The 14,629-nt window shown below is 28.8% G+C and overlaps 1 protein-coding gene across 1 annotated transcript in view; it reads left to right on the top strand.

The window, feature by feature from the left end:
• Positions 1-12,199, top strand: part of LOC113556994 (nephrin-like) — a 49,290-nt gene extending 37,091 nt beyond the window's left edge. The window contains exons 12-20 of the mRNA XM_026962254.2: positions 3,044-3,313; positions 3,686-3,967; positions 4,162-4,334; positions 5,321-5,537; positions 8,133-8,327; positions 8,626-8,802; positions 9,008-9,144; positions 9,339-9,525; positions 10,066-12,199. Of these exons, the coding sequence (XP_026818055.1) occupies positions 3,044-3,313; positions 3,686-3,967; positions 4,162-4,334; positions 5,321-5,537; positions 8,133-8,327; positions 8,626-8,802; positions 9,008-9,144; positions 9,339-9,525; positions 10,066-10,460 (2,033 nt within the window). The 3' untranslated portion in view covers positions 10,461-12,199. The remainder of the gene's footprint in view (positions 1-3,043; positions 3,314-3,685; positions 3,968-4,161; positions 4,335-5,320; positions 5,538-8,132; positions 8,328-8,625; positions 8,803-9,007; positions 9,145-9,338; positions 9,526-10,065) is intronic.
• The last annotated feature ends 2,430 nt before the right edge of the window (positions 12,200-14,629 follow it).

Raw genomic sequence — 14,629 nt, 5'->3', positions numbered from 1 at the left:
AAAACTAGCGAATTAATTTATAATCATTGGTTATAGAATATAACAAAAATTAAATACATATTGCCTTATAACAGATAGATAAAATTGAAATGTATTCTTATATATTTGGTTGACTGATGTATGCTACACTACTCTTAAATATTTTTTATAATATTTTACGAATCTTTTAACTATATATATTTCGTACGTAGAAACGATAGAAGAAATAAACTTTAAATAATAGCGTACTCTATCTGGTTCTGATTTCGTTTTAATACATTTTAAAAATAAAAATAAAACTAAAACCTGGATGAAGTAGCATCCATTTTTAATAATTGCCTATCCTTTGAGAGGTGATCGTAAGTGTATAGTTTTCGAGGTTAAACGCATCTTTAATATTCTGAGAATTTAAGCGGAATGTGCATTGTATAAGTTTTACATTTATTTTGTGTCTCTGACATTACTTTTTTAGTAGTAGTAAAAATGCTTTGGTTAAACTTTTAGGACGGTTTAAAATTTTAAAAGCTTATATTTTTAGAAAATTCATTAAAGCCATGGAAATGAACAAATAATTGTGTAGTTTAAATTTTATAAAATTTTAAAATTTTTTACTGAAAGCTTGAGAATGTAATAGAAGTATCTTCATAAGTTATTCTTACTAGGATAAAAAAAATATGTAATAGTAAACTAATTCGTTTAACCGTTTAAAATTAATAATACGATTGGTCGAAATTAGATATATAACAGAAAAATAACAATATATAATTTATTGTATTCTCGTTAATATCTTGAAGTATTTTAGAAAATATTAATTGTAAGTGCTTTTTAACTTTTCAAAATTACGTTTATCTTTATTTTCTATAAATAATGAAAATTTCAAAATATTTAGACCAATTTCAAATAATGTATACAATGAACCTATTTAGTATTTACACTGTTCTACTGTACGTTGGTATTGATTTATGCGTTTATAACAAAAATAATATAATATGAAATATTTTAAGCAAAAATTAATTTTAACTTTAACGTTGAACCACTATCACCGCTCAGAATCGTATTTCCTATGTAATAATTTATTATTCAATTCAAATCAAACATATAAATTACAATTTACGGTGTCTTTTTCAATGAAGAAGTTCTCAAAAAATCTACGTTGTATACAGAAAGTTGAGGTGTTTTTATCTCATTTTAATTTTAATCGATTTATGTAATATTACTGAAATTCTAAAATTTAACGGTAGGTATAAAATGTCATATTGAAACTTAAATATTTTAATTTTGTTTTCCTACAAACGAAAGTCTAAAAACTCTCTTTTTTCCATAATATTACATGTCACAATGTTTGATACTGAGGTTTACAGACCACTGCACCGAATTCACTACCTATTCCAGTTTTATCCGAAATAATCCATGATCGAATCATGAATGATGGTAACAATACTATTAATAGGATCTGATCAAATACGTGTCGCACAATTGCCTAATACTGATATTTTGTACCTATTCTATTTTACTCGCTACTTTTTATACTGTATGAGTGGCTTAATATTATTATTATTATTATTTTTTTTTAATAATATTTATAAAAGTAAACAGACAATGACGTATAGACTGCATAATAATATAATATTATATCGATATATTTAATTTCATTTATCTCAACAAACGATTTTATTTAAGTTACGAGTGTCTTAAATTTATTGATAATTTACTTTTTATAAATTATATATAATATATATATATATATGTGTGTGTACAATATATATATAATATAATAGATAATAGTAAATTGGTTTTAAACTTAAATCCTCTTTTAGATGTCGATTTAAAGATATATACATAATAATATGTTAGTATACGAATCCTAAGCGTGCTACTTACATCACTTATTCGAGGGACCAAATCCATGTCACTTTTATCAATCATGAATCGTGGCCTGTCTATGGGAACCAATTCGGATGCCCAAACCGTTTTATTAGTAACCGAAAATAAAAATAAAAAAACCCCACCCGATTACTACGTGACTTACGTGGGATTTTATATATACGCCGTAGCGGACAAATTTACTTATCTACAATAATATACTGTATTATTATTTGTATCAGGATTTAAGGGACGACTCACGTCGACCTCGATCACGGTGAAATGTATCATTTTCATTTGAAATCTAAATTGTGGTTACTATTATCTATTTCGCATGAAAAACGTAGTTTCTATTATAACTTACTATAACTCACATATAAAACGGTAAAGGCGAAAATGTTGTATGGTCACATTATACGCGCAATATTGTTAAATTTATATTACCCGTGCAACAATAATGCGTACGTAGAATATGCGTACAAACTACATGGCTTCCGAGTTTTTAAAAATGTTTTCCACTCTACTTATTTAAAACAATTTTTTTTTTATTCTAAGTATTTTCGGAAATTTATATTTGTATAATATTATTCAATTGACTATAATTTGTTTTTAAAACCCCTTAGATTTTCTGCACTCTCTATTTTTATAATTTATTTACCGGCTTCAATAATATTGTTAGCTTACTACCTTCATTTGCTCGATTTTCTCTTTTTATTATTTTTAATTTACGTGCTATGACGATGTACGAGTGTAAAACCTTTTTTTACTGTTAAAAGTTTGACCTACATATTTACTGAATCTGCATTGAGCATTTATATAAATCGAATTTTTTAAATACTTTTGATGTTATACGTTATGCCTACTGTTTTAACATAATTTTACCAAATAAATATCAGACAATAAATACCAATTTTTATATAAAAAAAAAAAAACAACAACGATATTACTTTTGGTAGTTTTTTCATAACTTACATAGATCAAATACTTTTTTTATATTTTATTTATTATTTTACATTGGTTAAAAAAATAATAATAACAGTACATTTCGTTCAGTTATTTCCATCAGAATATTCGATATATCTACTCATTTATATTATTGCTGTTAATCAATCGAAATATTATTGCATTTTGTGCATGTTTACATTAAAATAACACAGTATAAAGGAATGGATTTACAAATATTTAAATAATTATTTTTCAGACAAACCAACTTTTGATTCGTATCCCGACTTAATTACGTACACAGAAGGGGATAACATATTCATCACGCTGCAGGCAAGAGGACAGCCTTCGCAGATCACTTATAAGTGGTTCAAAAACAACAAACCGTTGTATTCATCACACAACCGGCGTGTACAAGATTCCAATATAAATATTACCGGTGTGTTCCGTGACGACGCTGGAAATTACACCTGCGAGGCGAGCAATACTGAAGGGTTTTCAACTGCTTGGTTCATAATATCAGTAAAACGTAAGCATTTTTGGCGATTACTATTTTAAACATTTTAAAATCATAGGTACTTTAGCATGTAAAAACAAAAATATATCTATTCATTGACCGATCAATGTGATTCATATTATTTTAAAACTATCTAAATTCGTAATTATTAAGTACAATATGATTCAACTATTTTTATTTTATATTGATATAATCATTTTTATAATAACATATCATTTACTGTTACACTATGATTATTCCAGTGCACTTTTCAAACTTATTTAATAGTTTTAACTTTTTAAGATAGTTTTGTTTTAAATTTTATATTTATTTTTTTATAGACACTTACAAATCATTTTAATATTTTAATATTTAATTTATGCGCATTTTTGTTTTGTTTTTTAGATCGAGCAACTATAACTAATACTTCAAGTGGCATCACTGTAAGCGTAGGTGAGGATGCACAGCTTTCGTGTCGAATAGATGGATTTCCGTTAGGTCCGGATCACATAAGTTGGACGCGTCCAAATTTTTTCTTTGACGAACGCACATCAATATTACTCAAAAATTCCACTTCATACTTAACTATTTTAAATGCGACACAATTCGATAGTGGGCTATTTTATTGCGTCGTTAACAACGGTATAGGGAACGAATCATCGCAATCTGTAATGTTGATCGTTGAACGTAAGTAACGCCTTTTTTTAATACTCTTAAACCAATACCTACTTATCACTATATAGGTGTATTATCATCTCACAAATTTTATAATAATAATTCAACAATCTCAATAAACCAAGAAAACGAAATTCCTAACCATATATGATAAAAAATATTTTTTTTTTTTTTTTACCAACTGATTGAAATCTTGTGTGCTACAGATAAACCTGAGATACTAACAATGGAAAATGAATCAAAAACTGCTAGCAATGCTGGTATGTCAGCTAAACTTCATTGTCGAGCAGTAGGCGCTCCAATGATTAGATTTTCTTGGGAACGTGATGGGTCGAACATAACAAGCGTCCCTGATAAATACATTGTGGAACAGAGACAAGTAAATATAATTGCTTTATTATTTAAAAATATATGTAATATATAATATATATATATATATATATATAAATTGCATACATATTATTAGATCGATAAATCAATATTTCATTAATCTATACAATAGTTGTACAGTGAAACTTACGTATAACGAACTTGTATTTTACGAAAATTTTTGTTTAACGAAATATTTTTAAGAACTACGACCTTCATTGTTAATGAATACGCAATTCTATTTAACGAATTCCTCCATATTACGATTTTTTTTTTTTTGTTGCTTATTCGACTTCGTTATATGGAAGTTTTAATGAAATAAAAACTGTTTTTTAGGGTATTTTGAAAATTTGGATATTTTTAAAAATGAAACCTAATTTTTCAATTATATATTAAAAACGAATTAGGAGTACCTATATAATTGCTATATTTGTTTTTATTTTTCTTTTACCTAAGTATATGATTCTTATAATCTGTATTATTATATAAATGTATTTAGAAAACTTTTCTTAGAACACTGCTAGTTCTTTAAATACCTACTAATAATAAATACAATACAAATAAAACGTAAAAATGTAATCAACAAGTCCTATAACTTCGATTTCCCCTACGCGATCGTTAGATTTTCTCCAATCACAATCAAAACATCACACCGTCGTGTAGGCGCATGTTGTATAGTAGTAGGTAGGTATTACTCGTCTTTAGGTACGGCGTGTCAAGTCAGACGGTACAAGAGAGTATTATTTAATAATAATATATGAATAATACGGTGTAGTACTACTGTGAAGATTACTCGTATAATCCACGACACCGTTGCGACGGCGCTCGGGGGGAGCGTAATACGTCGTTACAACAACAATAATAATAATAATAATAATAATAATAATAATAAGAACGAAAATAATCGTCGACGGTCACGTCGTATTATAATACAACGCACGAGTCGTATAGGTATAAACTAATAGTAATAATATATTATTGTGCCGCGCGTTTCAGGTGAACGAAACGTTTTACGAGTCGACGCTGACGATACTGCATGTGGACCAGTACAATTACGGCGATTACGTGTGCACCGCGTCCAACAAACTCGGCCGGACGACTTCGGTCAACCGGTTGACCGTCTTCTCGCACCCCGACCCGCCGTATAATATGCGATTGGCGAACGTCACGCACAACAGAGCGATGCTGACGTGGACCCCCGGATTCGACGGAGGTAAGCGACGACTGCTGTTATAACTTACGCGCCTTATAACGATGATAATAATAATAATAATAATGGTATTATTATTACCGCGTGCGACTGTGCATCACACGCGCACGTTGCTATGTTTCTGTTTTTGTTTTAATCGACGCGTAGCGCGAGATCTCGATATTCGTTTTTGTATCGGACGGTGCCGACCGCCAAACTTCCGGAGAAACGAGTATTAAAACACGAGCCGAAAGTTTCAAATATTATCGTTTGCATATTATCTTTATCTGCTGTCCGTTATTTTCATTCTCTCGTCGCGCAATAATTATAAGTGTCTACACAATAATAGCCAATACAATATGTACATATACGGTATTAGGGTCTTAGGCCAAAGTTACAATAAAGATATAACAGCATATGCAGTGTAGTTGTAAGAGATACTTTTAAAAAGCATTTGCTTATAAATTCAATAAAAAATAAGTATTCCGATAGTATTTAAATACCACTTAGAGAGAAAAGCATTTCAAATATTTACCGAATACTTACATTCTATTGTTACCGTAAACGGCGTAAACCACATCAATTTGATTTTGTTTTTTTTTTTTTTTTCAAAACGTTTATTGGTTCGTTTAATTATTGTTATATTTCATAAACATATTTTTTTCATTGTGCATTCATAAAAAGAGTGTTTTTTTTTTCATGAGTACCCTTCCCCCCGCGACACTAACAAGCTTTCATTCAGTGATAAAGAGTGATTGTATTATTATATTATAGTAGTATGCATAATAACTATACTATAATATACAACTTATTGATGTGCAGGTTTAATTTAAAAAAAAAAAAAAAATGATAAATACAAAAGTTTCTAATAATAATATTGTATTTGAGAAGTAATTGTTACCAATAATAAAAATATTCTACAAGACTGAGTATAATATGATATGATACCGATTTAACAATTAATTTGTCTGTCTGTTTGCACGTTTTCCTTCTTTTAAGAATTTTATACAGAAAACCAGCTCACCTCAAAGAATCTAAATCATAGTAGACTTATCATTGAAATAGTTATGAGTCAGTTATTGGACAGTTATCAGTTACACGTATACAAGTTACTCAATTATTAAATTTGTTTATCTTAACTTATAACTTGTAATCAATTACGTAATATTCAAGTGACTTTAAAATATAACTAGTTATTAATTTGATTGTAACTTTAAATAAGAAATACATGCAACGATTATATACTATATATATTAAAATAAAGCAAAGAAACTATCTATTTTCGAATGTACTTGAGAATCTACTAGTTGCTTTTTATTGCTTTTTGATAGTAAGTTTTCATTGTTTTTATGATTCAAGAGGCTGTATGAGCGACGTAGTATTTAGCGATAAAAATATGAGTAGTAAGATACGTAATAGTTTTATTATTCCTTTATCCCATTTTTGCAAAAAAATCGGTGTGAATTACACTAGTTATCCAAGCATTTGAATTAGCGTAATAATCGACGGGCAATATCTTTACACATATTCTTTTCTAATAAAAGAATAATTTAACATTAGTATAATATAAGATTTGGTTAGGATTTTCAATTTTGATTTAAATAAATGATTGATTCTATGAACCAGTGATCACATTAAACGGAACTCACTGTATATTTTAAATAAGCTATAGATGATTGATTTCAATATAATTTGTGCTGAAATTTTTAATAATTCAAATACATAATATAAATAATAAACAACGATATGAAATTAACAGTTTATTTTTAAAAAAAATGTCATTATAAATATTGCCTATCAATTTAAAGATTGAACTGAATCATTCGATTAATAACGTGTTATTACTTATTTCACACACAGAATCTTCTTATTTTTCCTATTTTCAGTTTTCACTTGTATCAATTAGTAGTATTACATAATTACAATAAATACGTACTAGTGTAATAAAATAATCATTATGATTTATCATTAATATATTATTTTAGTAAAATAATAATATACATAATACATTTATATAAGACTTGCAATATTAGTGAATATGTTTATTGTCCATATTATGTAGGCATTTTATTCATTATTTGTGTCAACGTATTAATATAATATAATATAATATAATATATTGTACAGTTAATCATTTAATATTTGCTAATTGTATTCTTGTGATATTACGTTTTAATGTATGATACATATGAGTTATTGAATTTCGAAACACATTTTTGTGAATATTTTAAAATATATTTCAATGAAAATGGTTATAAATTTCAATTATTACTAACATAATATATTTTTCTCGTGAACTCTTCCTAAAAAAAATATTTAGTAGTGTTATAATTATATTGAAAACATTAACATAAACAATTTAATAACTTATAACTTCAACTGTAACTTGTAACCAGTTATACATTTCCAAAGCACCTATCTAATATTTCATAACTAAATACATGATCACAGTGTAACGCGTAACTTGTAAAGTTGTAACCAATTACAATTAATCGAATAACTTACCCATATCATGGTTTAAAACAATATGTAATTTGAATTTGACATATAACAGTCGTTAATTTTATTTAATAAAATAATTTTTAATAATTTTCGTGGACTAAATTTTTGTTTGCTTAGGTGAACCGGTTACGTACCGTATTCGGTTCCGAACATTCGACAATAAAATGTACCGGTATGAGGACCTAGGAAACGAAACCCATCACACGATCATCGGACTCGAACCATCAACGACGTATTTGTTTAGCATCATGGCCCGTAACATGTATGGGGACAGTTCTTACGTGTCCCAGAGTCTTAAAGTAATCACAACAAGTACGTAAAGTATTACACAACATTGTTAAATATATTTTAAGTGTAAGTTAGGAACTTTATAGGTACACCTATTTGTATGTAAATTAGTTATAGACTATAGTATAAAATAGAAATCACCCCATGTGCACTAATCATAAATATTTATATGATGTGATTCGATACGATAATATTTTAATAATTGTGTGTGGTATTTCATATCGATAGTATTAAGTATATAATCAAACGTGATATTACGATAGAACATATGGTCATTGCAATCACTTTGATTCGTAAATAATTGTTGATCTTATGTTTACAGAGGAAAATGTGCAAACAAAGCCCGATTCGAATCAAGAGAAGCCGGTTGATGATCAAGGAATGCGCATCGTGTTTACTTTCTTGGGAGTTTTTAGTGGTATTTTAATACTCATCAGCATATTTATTGTGTCATATTGCATACACAGGCGTCGTAACGTTAACAAACAAATAAACAACGGTAAGTTTGATTAATATTATACTACTCACAACATGATCTATCAGGAGAGATTGTATGCTCCGATGAATAACCGTAGTGATAAACAATTTAAGCCTGCTCTTTTTACTGTAGATCTTTAAACAGGTTGTTACCCCGCAATATAATTGATAATTTATTAATTACCTACTTATTTAATTCATATTAAGATTTTCCCGTTACTTTACAGAAAACAACGATTCTAGTAGTAAAACGCCTACAATAGAAATGTATGCACCGAATACCTATAACGGTGGATACGAAGAAAACTTAAGCTCAATTTCAGCCAAATCGGAAACCTATTCAAATGTTTCTCCGGATTATAATGTAAGTACAATCATAATTCTAAATTATCAGGCTTATGGGAGCGTATGTTAGATTAATAAATAAAAAAATAAAAAAATGCGTTCACAACAAACTTATAACGTGACGGGAAGGGGGTGGGTGCATAAATTAAAACAATTTAAATACAAATTTTACGACTGTAACGGAAGCCGGAATAAACGGAACACTGTTTACAGGACGATCAACAGCAAAAGTCTGCCGAACAATCGTATTTGATCGAACAGATCGATTATCCTTTCATCAACGATTGCGATCATCCCCTACAGCCACACGTTCAATACGGCGGTGCTCTAAGTATGAGCTCTGACCAATCAACGCAACACTACAATGTGCACGAAAACACAAACGACAGAAGAAATATCGGTAAATTGAGAAAATGTTAAACCTTCCACTAACCGCCACATATAATATACGTATATTTTAAAGCCTTCAAAACAGTCCTTAAATCTGTCTTCGCACGGACGGAGTCTTACATTATTCTAGTACTTTATATATATATATATATATATATTTATGATCGTATGATATAATATAATATATATATATATATATATATAAATAATATACATACATACATCACGCTTGAACTAATAATATGGTTTCGGTTTACGCATATAACACGGCACAACGCAGCAATAGTAATGACAATGATTACGACGATAACGATGACAATAATATCTCACATTGGCGATATTGTATTATCGTTGTAATTGTTTAGTACACACGTGCAATAATGGTACGTTTCGATTAACCAATCGTCACAAAATGTTGTACGTTGTGATAATATAAACACACGACGTGTCGACTAGCTAGCGACACAAATCTGCGAAAAAAAAAAGACATAAAAAATAAACGAACAAACAAATTGACCGAAACAATATTGGCTCATCGTGTGTGTTGCAGAGAATCGGACTTCCCACCTACACCACCATCATCACCTCCACCACCTCCATCAACACCAACAGCATCCACAGCATCCACAGCATCAGCAGCAGCAGCAGAATCAGCATCTTCATAACCATCTCCATCCTCAGCAGCAGCAGCACCTCCTACACCATCATCAGCAACCTCACCATGCCGCGCCGGGCGTACCCACTGCTCGGGCCGTGCCGTTACCACCGATTTTGCATAACCGACCGGTGCCACCTCCGACGATACCGCCAATGGTCAGCAAGCTTAACTATTACTCGCCGCCGCCCCCTCCGCCGCCGCCGCCCGACGTCACAGTGTTCTCGTCGCAAAATGTCCTCACCACTTTCGCACACAAACCGGACGAGACGGAAGGACACTTGGTCTGAGTCCGACGTTTCCGCTCAAACCCACCCACCCACCCGCCCGCCACACCATCGCCGCCGCCGTCGACATACAGCAAATTTCCTGTCATACGAATTGCGTGCGATTCGATCGACGCTGAAATTCGTCGGAAACCCAACCCACATGAAATATACAATTATTCCAATCGGGTCACTCTGTTTACGCCGGAAAAGGTGACCCCCTCTCCCCTATTTACACGATCTAAATAGAAACCTTGGAGCTACGTACGACTCGCGCGACGCTTATATTATAAAATGGGATGGACGGATAGCAATATTCGTGCTTTGCCACGACCTTCGTTTTCGTTTTTAATAACAAAATAATGAGCTACCCGAAAAATGTACATAATAAAATTCTGTTTGCCCGAAACCTTTTACGATAAACTTAGTCTGTAGGTGGATCCTCGATGGAGCGGTTAGTGGTAACCTGCAGTACCCACATGTTATTATTATTATAGTTATTCGCTTTCTGCATGCTTTTACTCCTTTCATATAATATGAGACTCAGTGTTTGTCAATTACTCGTTATTCGGCTACCGTTTAATTTTATTACTATATGATATTCGTAAACCTAATACCTACTAAAATTATGTGGTTTATTCGTTAGTCATGAATGTAATTAATTTGTGTTGTTGAAATTGTTAAAAAGTCGAAAATTCAAATATTTTAAGCATATTATTTGTATAAAAAAAAAAAAAAAAAATAGTATAATTCTTATATAATTTAGGAATCAAATATTAATCGTCACCTTAAACTGCATTGCAAATTTGCATTCAAGAGGATGAGAAGCTCTGTTATAAACTTATAAAGTATGTAGTAAGGAATTGTCTATTATTATACGTTAACTGATATTATAAAAAAAATCCTAATTTTCCGACGTCATTCATATGATATTATTGTGTAAGTATGTCTCCCTGTCGAGATTTGTTCGGTTGAATGTGAAAACTTCATCGCCTGTAATAATAATATTATTATTATTTATATAATATAAACATATAAAATAATATCATTTATATAATATGTATAAAGCATTATATATTGGTATGTATATTCTAGTCACGAATAAACATTTTTAGTTTAGATATTACTATATACTTAAACAACGTGTGCGTTTATTATTTACACATAAATGTAAGGTTTGAAACAAATATATAATATATAATACGCGTATACTCATATAATATACCAAAAATCGATTTCTTAAAATAATAGTTTGTGCCACCAACAAATGAAGAGATTATTCACTATCGACTCATATAGGAATTACGTCAAATACTTATGCAAGTCTTAAAGCGTTGGTTGCCACTTTATTTTATGCTCTTCTACAATTACTTATTGTGATCTCGAAAAGATGTAAAATTGTTTTATTTTAACTAGTCTGTTAAGTCTATATAACTATTATAAGCGCACCGAAAATGTTGGTTGACTGAACCGTGTTTTTTTTTTTAACCTAAAATAGCTTTTCATTAAATTATTCGTACAACGATTTATTAATTAGCTATTATATTTTGTTGTCTATTCATTTACTACATTAAGACTTCAATGTGTATGTAATCTTTACTACAATTTTCTTGCTATTGAGTTTCGTTAAGTTTTTGTTTTCATTTAAACACTTAAAAGTAAGTAAAACATATTATTATGATGTACCTATTATATTAAGTTCTTTACACGCTTATGTATATGCCTAATGACTATAGATATATATGAGTTTATATTGTTTAATAAATTCATCTACCTACCTACATCATAAAATTGTACAATATATTTTTAAGTTTATTCATTATTTAAATAATAATTCTTATGTAGAATAAAGATAAAATGTAAAAAGAGTCAAATATATGTTGTTGTAATTTATTTCATCCTTTGATTAACTCAAGGTGGTTTTGGTATATATAAAAAAAAAATACAGACAAATTAATCCATCTAAAGATGTATTAGTCATGAAACCATTTCAAATACATTTAATATCGTATTATAGATTATGTTCAGCGCAGTTTTCACACTTTTATGTAAATAATTGTAAGATTGGAAGCTATACTTTTTTATTTTAGATTTATTTTAAAACAGTTTGTAGTTTTGGGTTGAAAAATAATAAATTTAATATTTGAAGTCATTGGATAATATTTACTGAACTAAGTAAATTCAAATATTTATTGTCAACAATCTTTACTTTAAATGTATTTTACGAGCACTAAATATTTTTAAAAATGCATCGCATATATAAATGCGTAGGAAACCTATTATATATTACGTTTAATGAAATCTATATTTATATTTTTTTTATAGATTCGACTTCTTTCATACTCATTTCTATATGAAAATATTGGTTTGAATTTAAACTAATAATACAAAACTGGCTTCTCTCAGACGATCGTCGGAAAGAGACAAGTCACAAACTCCAGACTCGTACTCTGACCGTGCTTCAATAATAATATCGTCAAAAATCACCTATAGTTGTGACATCTTAAAACTTTTACAAACAAGTTAAATAATAATAATAAATGTATATTTTACATCCACTTTCATTTCTGTTTGAATTTAAAAAAAACATCAAAAGAGCTAGGTCAGGCTATTTTTATCCGTCTCGAAAAATATTGCATTCAACGTATACATTTCATAGTAAGTAATAATATCACTTGAGACATGAATAAAGTTACCGAGAAAAAAATACACAAAATAAAAGTAGTGGTAATATGTACACACAGTGATATTTCATATAACTATTATTATTATTATTATTAAATATTTTTTATTTCATTTACAACTTTTTTTTAATGTTACGTAATACACCGCACTTATAAGTCAACACATGAAATATGTATAAAGTTAATAATATCTAAATTTATGACAAAATAAAAGATACAAAGTGTTAAGTGTTGGATATTTTTTTTCAGTAGGTAAGTACGTAAGTGGAAATTAAGAGAATACACTTAACAATTACAATTACATCTGATAATATAATATAATGTGAATCATATAATTTAGAGACAATAATTAAATGCTCATAAAATATATATTTTTACGAGTCTTAAGTAAAATAGTATTTTAAAACTATTTTTATTTTTTTAAGAATTTAAACTTGAATAATTTATTTTAAAAATTATTTTATTTTATTAAATATGTGTTTACTTGTATACGGTATACCTAAGCTAAATAAAATATATTCTAGTTTGTTTTGAAGTTCATTTTCAAACATTTGTTATGACTATACTATATGCACTAGTTTTTGAAAACTATTGTGATAGCATTCGCTACCAAGTTTTAAGGAGTTCTTTAAATTAAAGTTATGCATTCATTTTTTTATGTACATAATTACCTCTTCAAAGTTTGAATTGGGGCAAAATATATCGGGTTCATGAATCATAACGTATTATATTTAAACTTTTTTTAGTTCAATTTTCAAAATTTTAGTTTCGAATACTTGAAATGTTAATTCACAGTTAATGATATCATACTATAACTATATGTTGAGAATCTAAAAAACCGTTTTTCTCAATTTTTTTTTACGAGCACTTAAAAATTGGAAAACTACATAAGTACTAAAAAAAAACAGAGTTCCTCTAATGATATTTTTAAATTGCAATGATTTATCATTTTTTAACAAATTTAAAATAATACAAAACTTTATTGCGTCGATATCAGTGAGATGATACAAGTTCTCAACACTGTACATCAGCAGTTCCCAAACTGTGCACCGCGGTCTACATAAAATGGGTTATCAATCATTATTTTTTTTTTTTTTGTTCTGTTTTTCGTGTTATTCACAGCAAGGCACTGTGGCTAAATTGGGTTCAAAAAAAGGCACCGCGGAAAAAAAGTTTGGGAACCGCTGCTGTACATTATCTGTGTCCTGTATAACTGTCTTTGTACATAATTAGGTATATTTATTTCAAACATTTTGAAATAAATTCTACCATACGTTGAGTCATATTAAAAATGTATTATATTGTGTTATAAAATAAAATAAACGAACAAGAGATATAAATTCAGTAATAATTAATATACATAATAAATCGTGAGCCATAATACTTAGTTTCTGATCTTATGTATTAAGTATTCCTAAAATTATTATTATATATATATACCAACTGAACATAAAATTTAAAAATAAAAACTAGTAATTCTATGAAATAAAGTGGATAATATATATTTTT

The sequence above is a fragment of the Rhopalosiphum maidis genome, chromosome 3, assembly GCF_003676215.2.
Source record: "Rhopalosiphum maidis isolate BTI-1 chromosome 3, ASM367621v3, whole genome shotgun sequence".
NCBI lineage: Eukaryota > Metazoa > Arthropoda > Insecta > Hemiptera > Aphididae > Rhopalosiphum > Rhopalosiphum maidis.
The sequence above is the reverse complement of the archived record's forward strand: the minus strand, read 5'-3'. Positions and strand labels throughout refer to the sequence as shown.